The sequence below is a fragment of the Apus apus genome, chromosome 1, assembly GCF_020740795.1.
Source record: "Apus apus isolate bApuApu2 chromosome 1, bApuApu2.pri.cur, whole genome shotgun sequence".
Taxonomy (NCBI): Eukaryota; Metazoa; Chordata; class Aves; order Apodiformes; family Apodidae; genus Apus; species Apus apus.
In genome coordinates, this window is record NC_067282.1 from 151,463,452 (window position 1) to 151,475,857 (window position 12,406).

General features: G+C 40.3%; 1 protein-coding gene across 2 annotated transcripts in view; it reads right to left on the minus strand.

Moving 5' to 3' along the window:
- MYH9 (myosin heavy chain 9) overlaps positions 1 to 12,406 on the minus strand; it is a 72,185-nt gene that overhangs the window by 40,400 nt on the left and 19,379 nt on the right. For both annotated transcript variants that reach the window (XM_051611003.1, XM_051611012.1), the window contains exon 3: positions 9,361 to 9,517. In XM_051611003.1, coding sequence (XP_051466963.1) covers positions 9,361 to 9,517 — 157 coding nt within the window. The remainder of the gene's footprint in view (positions 1 to 9,360; positions 9,518 to 12,406) is intronic.

Here is a 12,406-nt window from a genome sequence, read left to right on the forward strand (position 1 = left end):
TGACTTCACCCAGCCTGTCTACCACTATCTTCTGCCACATCTTTAACCTCCTTTCAGCTTTCACCTATGATTCCACTTCTTCACACACAGTCCTGACTAGTCCTTCCACCACGCCTTCATCCCACTGCTCTTCCACCACTTCTGTGGGAACACTCCCCTGCTTCTGTCTTGGTTTCACCTTTCATGCAGCCCTCCACCCTGCACCCCCTAACTATCCCCCTTCAATTCTGCATCCTGTTCTCCCCGCCATTCCATCAGGAACCAGCTCAGAGCACCAGGCAGACTAGGGAGTGACAGTGCCTATGGCACAACAGGTTCATAGCTTGTTGTAGTCCTCCCAGGGACACAGTGAGACCTGTTCCATGGAAGAGGCTTGGGCACAGCAAGTAATTCACAGACAGTCCACAAGAGCTACACCGGCCCCCACAGAACAGACTGTGCCACCAAACTAAAAATCCCCATTAGTTTGGAAGTTATCCATTCAGCTGGGGGTTCTTTTTGATTGCTTGATTTTTGGGTTGTTGTTTTTCTTAAGATCAGATTATCCAGTCTGAGAACCTCAGTAACACAGCAGTTAGATTTCATCTAGTTACTGTCATTCTTTCCTTTTCTACACTGAGCCCCAATTTTGTGTTGGACTCAAGTCTAATCTCTAACGAGAGACAAAGCAAGCCTCAAACATCCATGAGAGTATAAAATTCACTAAATTGCTCTATCAAGTTAGTGCAGCAATTGGTAATCATCAGTATGTTTATAGATGCACCCATTTCAGTATTTTACCTACTAGTTCTTTCTATTCCTTGCTCCAGTAACTTGGAGAACTCAAGTGCATTCAGTATTCTCCCCATCAGAGTGTACTTAGACAATATAATTGAGTCACCATTCAAGTTGTTTTGTGCAAGATAAAAAGATTGAGCTGCAATTATGCAAGGCTTTATAGTCAGGTAGAGTTAAGTACCTGAAACTACTTTCTATTCCCTTAAACAATACCACTGCAAGTGAATTTAGCATTTCAGTCCTAACATAATGAATGCCATATTCATCAGGAAAAATCTCCTATAAAGTCAGTTTATAAGGAAGGAAGTATATCTAGCCTTTGAACACATTTTCATGGAATAAGAAAAGCAGGTAAACCTACCAAATTTGAGGTTCTATTATAAAAAACCCCATACATTCTGAAGCCAATAATGGAAATATTAGGTTTACAGAGCCAGTTAACTCCTCTTCAGCTTCTTTACTGGAAACTGATTGTATGTAGGTGGGCACAAAAAATTTAGAGGAAAATAATCTGCTTCACCCTTGTTAATACTGTTCTTAGAAAGAGCTGATCAGCCTTAAGACTGGAAAAAAGCAAGCAGAAGAAAATCATCACTTAAATAGTTCCTTAAGCACTCAAAACTAGATACTGCAGCATTACTAGCACTGCATATTCATTTTTCCAAGTGCTGAATTTTATTCACTGCCTTTAAGAGATGCACCCCTTTGCTGAGGGACAGGCAGACTAGATGTCAGCCAGCTCTGAAGGCCCCACCCATTCCAGGTTCCCAGTGGGTCAAGGGCTCAGCAGGCACATGTCACCAGCCCTCTGCGTGACTGGGCACTTTGAGGGTGGATCAGGGGAATAACTAATGACTCGTTTATGGATTGCCTAAGGAAATCTATTCTTTGGTAGTGCAGCACCTGGGTGCAAGTCTGTATCACAAAGCAGCTATGTAAAAGGAAAAGATTTTGCCTCTGAATAACATCAGCCTTTTGAAAGCTTGACTATAAACATGCAGCCCTCTTGTCTGAGAAAAAGGTCATATTCTCATTCAGGTACTATAATGGCTTTTCTAAGAAGCCAATTTGAGAGAGAAAGAAAAAAAGAAGAGATAAGCCTAAGGAAAGTGCACCTTACTCCCAGTAGCCAACTCCTGTGCTGGAATTATGAGCTCGAGTGACTCAAATAAACAATGGAGCCTCAAGCACTTAAAAAGTGTATGCCTTCCCCTTCCCGTGCCACCAGGGAAGGATCCTTATTCCCGGAAAAAAAAAAAAAAAAAATTACCAACATCAAATAATAATACGCTCTTATCAGAAGCTCTTTGGCACCATACACTTTTTGATCATTTAAGTTTTGTTGCACTCAGCTGAGAAGCTCTTTTGTGCCTCATTCCCATGAGGGAAGGTAGCACCAGCACCCTGGAGTGACCTGAGGAAGTCCTATAGGGGCAAGCACAGGTTTTTTCCATGCCTTAACACAAAAGCAAGGTGTTGAAAGGTGCTCAGGCAGGAAAAGTCACAGACTGTTCAAAACCCTCTCGGCACTACGTTTTCTTTCTTAACACACTTTCCTGGCGGCCGGTTGCAGCTGTGTTAGTCACCTCTGCTTTAAGCCAGCAGGAACGTACCTGCGAGTGCAGGCAAGTCACCGGCAGCGTGCAGACACGGCCATAAAAGGCAACATTCCTGTTTGCAATCCGGGGGAAATTCTTTCCCAGGACTGCAAAGCAGCAGTCATTGGGATAGCTGGAATTCTTCTAATTGTGTACAGACAGACAACTCCAATAATGTGTTGAGCAACAGGAAACTGGAGCCGACCAAAGGGCCAAAAAGCTAATGCATACAAAAGCATAACTCTTCAACACACTTCCAATTAAGAATGGCTTTGAATGCCAATATTCACTCTCCATACAATATGGACTTGTGCCATCACGAATCAGAATTGAATTGCCCAGGCAAGAGGCCACCTCTACCCCTCTTTTTTTTTTTTTTTGGAAGGCTCATTTGACATGGGCGTACTGCACAACTTCCATCAGCACTTGCCTTTACTCCATTGTCAGTTGTGCAAGCTACCTACTCAGCAAAAGAGAATGTGCTGGGTACCATAAATTCAGTTGCTTATAATAACACAATCAAGAAATGCCTGATTAAAAGAAATCTGCATCTGCTTTTCAATCCTAAGCAGAGCAACTTATTAAAAACAATCCAGAATAACAACTCATTAGTTAATTATAGCAACAGTTCTGTATGTCAGACCAGCTGGCAATGAAAGCTTTTTATCTAGGTTCTACTTTAGCTCTCATCACCATAGTATTCAAGTGATCATAAGCAGCAGCCTTAAGCATCCAGAAATTCAGGAAGTAAAACATCCTTCAAATTTAAGCTGTACAGCAGTATGGTACAATAAGATCAGCAGGTTAGTTTTATTATATTTTTAAAAAGCCCATAATATCTAACTCATTCTTGACTTTCTTCAGCTCAGAAATAAAATAATGCATTTTAGACTGCTTTCAGAAACTTCAGTATACACTAAAAATTAATTAAACCAATATTTTTTTTCACAAGAGAGACATCTTGTACACAAAGCCCAATATTCTACTGCAAAACAATGAATCTGAGTGAATGTTAAAATGCTGTTATTGAACATATTGGCATAATTGCTAATTAACAGCATTCCAAACTCTTGAATTTTGGTTTTATGTTTCAGGATGGGAGAAGAAAAAGGTTGGGAGGCTCTGAGAGAATATGCAATTTAAGTTCCACATCTCAGTTACAGAACATCCTAGCAGGCCTTTATCACCCACTTCCTCTGCATGAGTGACTCCAGTTTCAAGCCTGTTCATCTCCATAAAAGGAGAAGTAATATAGCATTCACACAATGGTGACATCATCTCTCCAGCTAAGAGGAAGTGTAGCTGAAAGGCAAAGGCTTGGCCTGCAGTCCCCTGCCTATAGCTGACTCATTATGGCTAAAAGCTTAACCATAGCTAGATGGTACCACCCACCTCCTAACCACCCAGCCACTGTCTGGCAGAAGGGAGCAGCAGGGCCGTCTAGGTTTCCTTTACCACACTGCTCCCCAGCACCCAACCTAGGCAACAGGCTGGTTGACCGACTTAAGAGAGTTGACCTAAACAAGAAATAGTCTGAAACGCACAGAAGTGTTTCAGACGTGCAGTAGTTTCGGTTCCTCAGTCCCTCCTCAAACTTCAACACAATTTTACAACCACTGTCCTTCCCTCAAGGCTCTAACACAAGAGGAGCCCCAGGCACTTGACACACTGTGCTCCTCAGAACAACCACACTGGCATAAAATCTAATAAAGTATGTTCACTGTGATGCTCTAACCTGCATACTGGCTTGAGCAGGATCAAAAACACTGCAGGAGAACACCAGAACAGAGCTTGATAGCCTGGTTTTGCATTATAATTTAAGGAATGCATTATAGAGGAGTTTAAAAATGCTAATAACCTATCCTCAAGTACAGAAATAAAAAAAAAGGAAGAGAATTAAATCAAATTAAGGACTAACACGGCATATCCAAGACAGCTCTCAACAACAGAACTTCAAGATGTAAAGGAGAAAAATCACTTCAGTCGGCAGGAACACTAGTCAGTGTTGCATTATCTGAAATTTGAGGACAGTCACAAAGAGAAAAGTAAGTTTCATTTCAAAAAACGAAATATATCCTACTGGGTCAAATGCAAATATTTAATTCCCCAAGCCATTTTTGGACTAGGGCCCATACCAACTTCTCTAGCATTCCTTAACTGAATCTGGAGATAGGAAAACAGGAAAACAAGTTAGGCTGTAATTTTAGGTTATACAAATGTTTACGATGTTCTGACAGGAAAGAAAAACTGGTATACAGCCTGCAAAAGCTCAGGCAGCTCATGATACTAAAACAGTGAACTGCAGGGAGACTGACAGCAAGGGTTGAACCATTACAGAAGTAACTGCCAGAGAGCTCTTGCTCTGGTTTACAGGAATGAAGCAAAAAGGGTGTGGTAAGTACTAAAAACAAGTGGGCAATAGACTCTTTTTTAGCTCCTTGTTCTATTCAAAACCACATTTTGAGACGCAGATTTTGAGAGCTGCATTTAAAAATCTAAAGTAATTCAAAGCATGTAAAACATTCCTTAAGAAAAACAGAAACTCTATACATCTTTTCTTGCAATTTTTATTCTAACACCATAAAAATTATTCTCCATAATTCGCATGAAAACTAAATATTGCCTTTTGCAACAGAAATATGGAGAAATTTTGGAAATAAACTAGTGAAACAACAGCCTGTATTATTTTAGGTTTAGTGGAAACAACTTGAAAGAGACATCTGTGCCTCAACAAACAGCTCTGTCAATCAAGCTTCCCTGAATTGGTAAGCACACACAATATTCTATAGAAAATAAAGATGCAATTGGAGACAGTGCAAACTAATGCTAAGAAGCAAATTGAGAAGACCTGAGACCAAGGAAGTTAAACCAAAAGTATTCTTGTAGCTCAGAAACTTAAGAATATATCTAAGATTTACAAATAAAATACTTCAACGCTGTGTTCTATAGAAGCAGATCTAGAGTCCTGTTTCTTGTGAAAATTCCAGCTGGTCCTGAGATGCACAAAAAGATCTACTGCAGCAAGTGATTTGTCTTAGAACAGCTAACACTGTTTCCTCCCTTCATGTAACAAGGCCAATAAAAATAATGATGTTCCTATGCTTCAGAATTTTTTCTTTTAAACACCAAACCCAGAGAATACCTAACTTCCAAGTGAATACCAGCAAGGTCCTGGCTGTACAGGCTCCTTTCCAGACTAATCCATCAAGGTCAAGGAGGGTTTAATCACTACACAACTATTTTAAGAGTTTTGTTCAGTGAACTGTTTAGGAGCCTTGCACTAATAAGTGGAGAAACTGGATGAGAAAGGAGATAGAGCACATTTATTAGCAATGTGCTGTCTATTCCCTCTCCCACCTGTCTCTTTGTGGAGCAGATTGAGCTTTGGAGACCAGAATAACCATATTGATCTAACCTGTTACAGACATTTCAGACACTGGCATTAAAACAGCCATTGTGCTCGAGACACCAAAGAAATTTCTAGCTTCTATCAGTATTTGACAAATGCCCTATATGTGTTCCAAATAGAAAAACAGGTGCTGTTTAACAACTTTAAAATATGTTTTTCTAAATAGATCCCCTGGAGAGTATGAACTGAGGTAAAGAATGTACCCTTCCGTGTACATCTGCTGCATTAGAATGATGATGTGTTTGCTCAAGACAGCACTTCCACTTGCAGGCACTATGCTTCAATCATCAGTGCCAGAAGAGTAATTCTTCTGAAAGCAGTCAGGCCTCAGGCTTCTGGCACCCAGGTTACTCAGGGAACTGAAACATTAAGACAAATGGTTGTTTTCTCCAAAACCAAAAAAGCTACACCTTTTTCAGAGTTCTGCTCTTGAAGCACTGAAGTCTCTCCAAGTACCATGCAGCAAAATAATGTTTTCATCTCACTTCTGAGTTTCAGTGTCTTGGGTCAGGGAAAGGAGGAAGAAAACAAAACCAAACAACTTTCAACATGTTCTCCATGTATCACCTCAAGGAAGTACTTCTGGTGAAATTTAGCAAAAAGCAATTTAACTTTGGAACTTATGCATGCCACGTGAGACTTGTGAATGGAGTAACCAGAGTAGACACAGAGGACCAAGATCACCCACAGTGCATCAGCGTAGATGCCTGAAAAGGGTTAAATAGTTTCTGGATTAGCAGAGGCTGAAATAAAGTTCTCACCTTCCTCTCCCTTCCCTAGTCCTTTCCTGACAAATGTCCCTTTGAATGGCCTGCTTATGAGAATACCATAAACTGACTGAAAACAAAACCAAACAAAAAAAAAAATCAGAGTCCAAATCAATTAACATGCAAGGCTTTTCCACTCTGTCAGCTTAAGAGATAACTATACCCCATACTGACAGAAATCAGAGTCAATAGCTTGCTATCCTTCTCCAGACCATGAAGGATTCCTGGTCTTCAGGGCTCTTAGTGAAGGCAGCCTAATCCTAAATGCCTCCGGCTCATGTGGAGCTCTGGACCCTTTCATCTTCTATTCTCTGTACAGATTCCTGCCATACCACTGGCTGCTGCACCAGGCCTCCCCCACTGCTAAGCAAAACTGAGAAAGTGGAACAGGAATGTTGCTTTCCGTTGCCCTAGAAGCCAGCCAGGACCAGAGACACTGCAACAACCTACTCACCTTCAGCCCCAGTAGCAGACATCAGAATTTATTCCTTAATGAATAAGGAAATCAGCCAGCAAATAACCCTAAAAAAATCACTACGGTTCTTGGTAGCACACACATGCACAAGTGAAGCAAGACACAAAAATCTTTCCAAACCTAGTTAAATAGGTAAAAGCAGGCTAGTTCAAAAGCTAACTGGGAATGATACTCGCATTCAACAAGCGTTCCAAAAAGTCAGCAACCAGGTATCTCAAACCAGGCAAAGAAGAGCTGGGGTAAACTTCTATACTGTCGATACTGTTAAGAATATTGCATGGCTATTGTTCTGGGAAAGGTAAACACTCCAGCAGAACACACAGCAACTTTCGCATGCTAGGAAAATGGAGGCAGGGCTCTCATTCTTTCGCTTTGTAAGCAAAGCAATTTAAGATGGGGATTTCTGAGTTTTAGACATTACTCAAGTAGTGGTCCAACAGAGATGCCTTCCTTTTTCAAAAGGGAAGAAAATATCCATGTAGATTAACCACTAGCTCTGAACCACCATCAGACCAGGGAATGTCCCTGGTCCCTTGTTGCAGAATTGCAGATGTCAGGATATCCACTGCCACACACTGATGTATCTGGCAGGAAAGAAGGACAAGATGCATCCATGTGCAGTTCCAAATGGTTTTACTGGTGTCTACACAGCAAAGAGATCTTATTCAGTCCCCTTACAGCGATGCCAAAGAAAACTGTTTCTGATGCTATATAGGAAAGATTTCTTGTTAGGAACCAATAACTCCAGTAGGCTTAAGTCAATAGCTTGTTTAAGAAAAATATCTGTTGGCACTCGAGATGACAAGGAGCGAGCAAGAGAGAGAAGAAAGTAATACAGGAAGCAAAATAGTGATAAGAGGTTTCTGGATAACCATGATGCCAAGTATATAGTACAGGCAGTGCATCTATTCTTGCCCTTCATGGGAGATCCAGTCTTTGAGGGAAGTGAGATCCTATATAGGTCCAGACTCACAGTTTTTTTTTCCTCTGGATACAGCATTCCTTTCAGAGTGATACAGCTGCATAGCTGTTTTTTTCAAGAGCTGCCACATCTTCAACAAATTGCCATCTGAACTGTGCCACCTGTCTACTGCAGCATGTCTGTATGGCTCGCCCCTCCCCACCCAAAGCTTTTACAAATAGAGCTTAATCAATCCATCGTGCTAGCTCTGCCGTGTGTCCTGCATGGCACCACACCTCAGCAACCTTTCTCAGCACTCTCCACACCTAAAATTTGTTTAAAGCCACTAATGCTCCCTTTCCACTCGGGGCAATCAAGTTGTTACAGTCCTCCTATGCTTGGAGATGCAACTAGTAGAGAGGGCTGGGGAAAAGCAGAACTCTTTGAAACTAAGACTAATTAGAATTTGAGAGCATGATTTTATTATGTCTGGCCTTTGTTCAAGAAAGGGAGGGTAATGACAAGACCTAGCAGAGATAAACACCTTAATCATTGCTAGTCATCAGAAAATAAAGGAGTAATCAAATTCACACAAGGAATGCCAAATCAAACTGCCCATGATATGCTTTAACCTTGCAAAGCCTGCCTCTGCATATAATCCAGCAAAAAACATGAAGAAAAGCACAAAATACTTCCATACCCAAACATTCTCCAACACAAGCATCCCAAACACAAGAACTGACTCTGTGAAAGACCTCCTTTCAGAAAGAGATATATGCACAGGACATTCAAAGCTCCACATTTAAAAGTCCTCAAGCGACAAACAAGCAGCAGATAGTAGATATGGTTCTTCTCATTTGTACACATGGGGGAAAATGGGTCAATCTGCTTGCTTTCTTTTATTCAATGAAAAGCCAACAGATATATTGAATTGTCTGACGGGAAGTTTTAGTCTTAACAGAATAAGAATGTAACCAAACAATTCCGATAATCACACTTCAAAATGCAAATTATACTAAGCTTGTTTCACCCAAACAGACTGTGTGACTGGTTTTAAAATACTTTCGTTAAAAGCCTCTATCAGCCAATACACATACTTGCCCACCTACAGCAATCCTTCCATAGGCTCATCACTGAGAGGGAAAGTTCACTACCTCAGTTCTCCTTGCTTGTTTCTCTGAACTTTGAGCATTCACACCAGCCTGTTCTTTGTTTAGCTCTTGCCAGACTCCTTGTAAGGTTCTTCAATCCACAAGAGCAGGAGAAAGAGATTCACCTGAACACACAAGCTGGTAGCAAGTGGGTGTCTGTAAGCAAGGACGGACAGAGGGGGCAACAATACCTATTGAGAGCAATGTGTTGTTGTGCTAGTGTTTTGACTGCAACCTTGATTTGTGATTTCAACAAGAGTAATTATCTGAGTCAGCACTCACCTTGCATCATACTCCTGTAGGCTGTGTCTGTGATTGCATAGATATGAGGGGGCATCTCATGTCTCTTTTTGCCTTTGTACATCTCCACTATTTCTTCTGAGTATATGGGCAGGTTCTTGTAAGGATTAATTACCACGCAGAACAGGCCTGAGTAGGTCTGGAAAGAAAACACCCCAGGAATTAAAGACAGGAATCTTGTATACTTGCACATTTTAACAGTATATTACTTGGAAAAGCAAACAAACAAACCAAACAGTCCTTTTTTAAGTGATTCTTCCAGTGATGCCAGGTGGGATGCTTCCCACTTAGCAATATTAGAATCTGAGCAACAGCTAAAGTCATATCAACTTGACTAGTATTCAACTTTTCCAAGTATGCTCAGAGCATCAACTGACATATTAGTCATACTGATATCAAACTGGTCTGTACCTCAGCTAATTAACGTTCCACTAGGACTGGCTTTTCTTCTTATCAGAGTTCCTATACTGAAGTCAAGGGTCCATTTAATTATATAAGGTAGGCGCTCAGTTCCTAGAAATATGCATTTTACTATGTTTTGCCTCACGCTTGCTATCTATTTATCCAGTAATTGATCAAATACATTGTAATAAAAATTTAAGCCAAAACAGTTACTAAAAGAAAAATAAGAACAGTGTACTCCCTAGGATTAGGCTAAACTCAGTGCTGATCTTGCTCTGAAAAAGAAGCTGGATTAGATGATGTCCTGAAGACCCTTCCAGTGTGAACACTTAAGACAATTTATAATGTAACAAGTATAACTATAACTAAATTCAAAACTGTAAGGTCATTAGTGTAGTACAGTTCTGAACTAGTCAATATAGGAAACAATTCTAAAGTATTCCATGCTCAAAGAGCCTGTAACATTTAACAAAGTTTATTTCGAACTCATCTCAGATGGTTTATTCATTGATCTGTGACAAACCTTGATTTCTTAATCAGTTTTCACTGGCTTAAGTTTAAAACTTCTAATGGAAGACAACTGTCAAAAGACTTCTAGTGAAAATATTAAGCTTTTTAAAAGAGGGAAAAAAATATTTGAGATCTGAATACCTCAAAAAACCTCCCCTTGTAAACATTTTAATTGCAAAGGGAACAGAAGGAGCAGAGGCTCCTTAGGTATTTCCCAGATATTCTAAGAATAGCATTCCAACCCTTTGCTCCTGGGGTTTAGAGCTATCCTAGTTTCCTGTCAATTTTAGACACAGCTATTTGAAAGCTCTGGAGAGAAGTAGCTTTCTACAGCAACTTGCAGCGCTACCAGAAGAGAGTACATTTGGCACTTTTTATTTCTGTTGCTGCCATTACTTCTATTGTTTGCTCAGTGAAGAGTGCTCTGGAGCAGTAAAGAATTCTCCAAAATGAGCACAGAGAGTACTTAATCAGATTTAGCCTCTTTAGCTAGATAAAGGTAAGGATTAGACTACAGTCCTCAGAAGGGTGAAAATAGCATCTATTACACAGTTTACAGTCTTATATCCAAATTTTCTTACATGCTGGCCTAACATTAAGTAATTAGCCAACTCTTACATGCAGCAGATTCAGACATAGCTTTCACTTTATGTACCCCAGAAGGCAAAATTTGTGTAGGTATTTAAGGTTTTTTTCCCATATCTCAGTACAAACTATCAGGGAATGTTTCCAGACCTACTTTTTTAAAAAAAAAACAAAAACAAACCAAAACAAACAAAACAACATTTGAGGAATATGTTAATGGCTTGTATAAAATACAAAATCTCTTTCCAAATTGGGAAACTATGAAAGCTGGCTAAAAATCACTTCTTGTAGGACTTAAGTTCCAGGAAGCTAAGCTTCAATGAGACATTTTAGTCAGGTTAGGTCTGAGGTAGTGCTTGAAAGGAACAGTCTAGGTGGTTTGTAGAAACCAGTTTGGCAATGCTAGTTCTTTCTGCCTCAGCCTTAGCTCTCCATCATGTCAGACAGTACTTGTACAGCACAGATTAGCAGCTGAAAGACTGGGTCATGCTTTCCTGACCTTTGACTACACTAGTGGAAGACAGAGTAGGATCAAGAAGTAGAGAAGTAGAAAGGAGTTGACTCAAGAGTAGCACGTTCCCAGTATACACAATACACCTTTTCCTTATACTGGCATGGAAATAATTAACATTGGAGTCAACTGAACTGCTAGAAGAAGAGTTGTAATTCTATCAGAGTTCTGGAAAACAATAAACAAAAAACCCTCTGGGCTGCCAGTTCCAGCTGCCTGCATTAGCAGCCATGGTGCCTCAAATCCCATGCAGCAACTTGCACGTAGTAATAAAAAGAAGTCCCCGTTTCTTTAACTTGTGCCACAGACTGAATCTGTCTCTCCCTTTGAAGATGTTAATAAAGCTAAATGCCTGTTTGCTGCTTTTGGGGGATTAGAAGTGAGAGCAGAAAAAAAGTGGTAGGAAGTACTCTGGTAATATTCCACAAGGAATGTAAGGTTTTCTTGTCTGTATTTGTGTGACTTTTTACGGCCATGTTTTCTGAAAAATTATAATTGTCACTTTTCAAGTAAAAATAGTGTAAGGGTCTGAAGCTGGACTGAAGAAGTCTTACAGGTGAAAGCAGCAGTTTAGAAGGTAGAAGATGTTAATTTTGAGTGATGAAACCATGAAGCAGGTATGCAGGAAGGAGCCATCACCTTCTTCCAGCACTCAGGTTGCCAGGAGAAATACCTAAGGGAAGATTCCTTGCAGGATAATGATCTCAGACAGATGTGTGAGGTGATTTTTTTTGTCTCATAAAAAGACAGGCAACTTATCATGGCTGGGATAGGCAACCGAGTGAGACCACCATGTCACGGCTGTCAGTCAAGCACACTGATAAGACTTTTATAGAGGAAGAAAGTTGAATTATATTGAGCAGAAGCTGCCAGCCCTACCACAGAGAAGACAAGAGTCATCTTCATCTTATCCATGTCCAAGTTAATGACTTACATTCATAAAACCCTGAATTGAACCTAAGGCTCCAACTGAAAGGCTTATCTATTACAAGCATAGTGAGTGGGCTTGGAAATCTATAC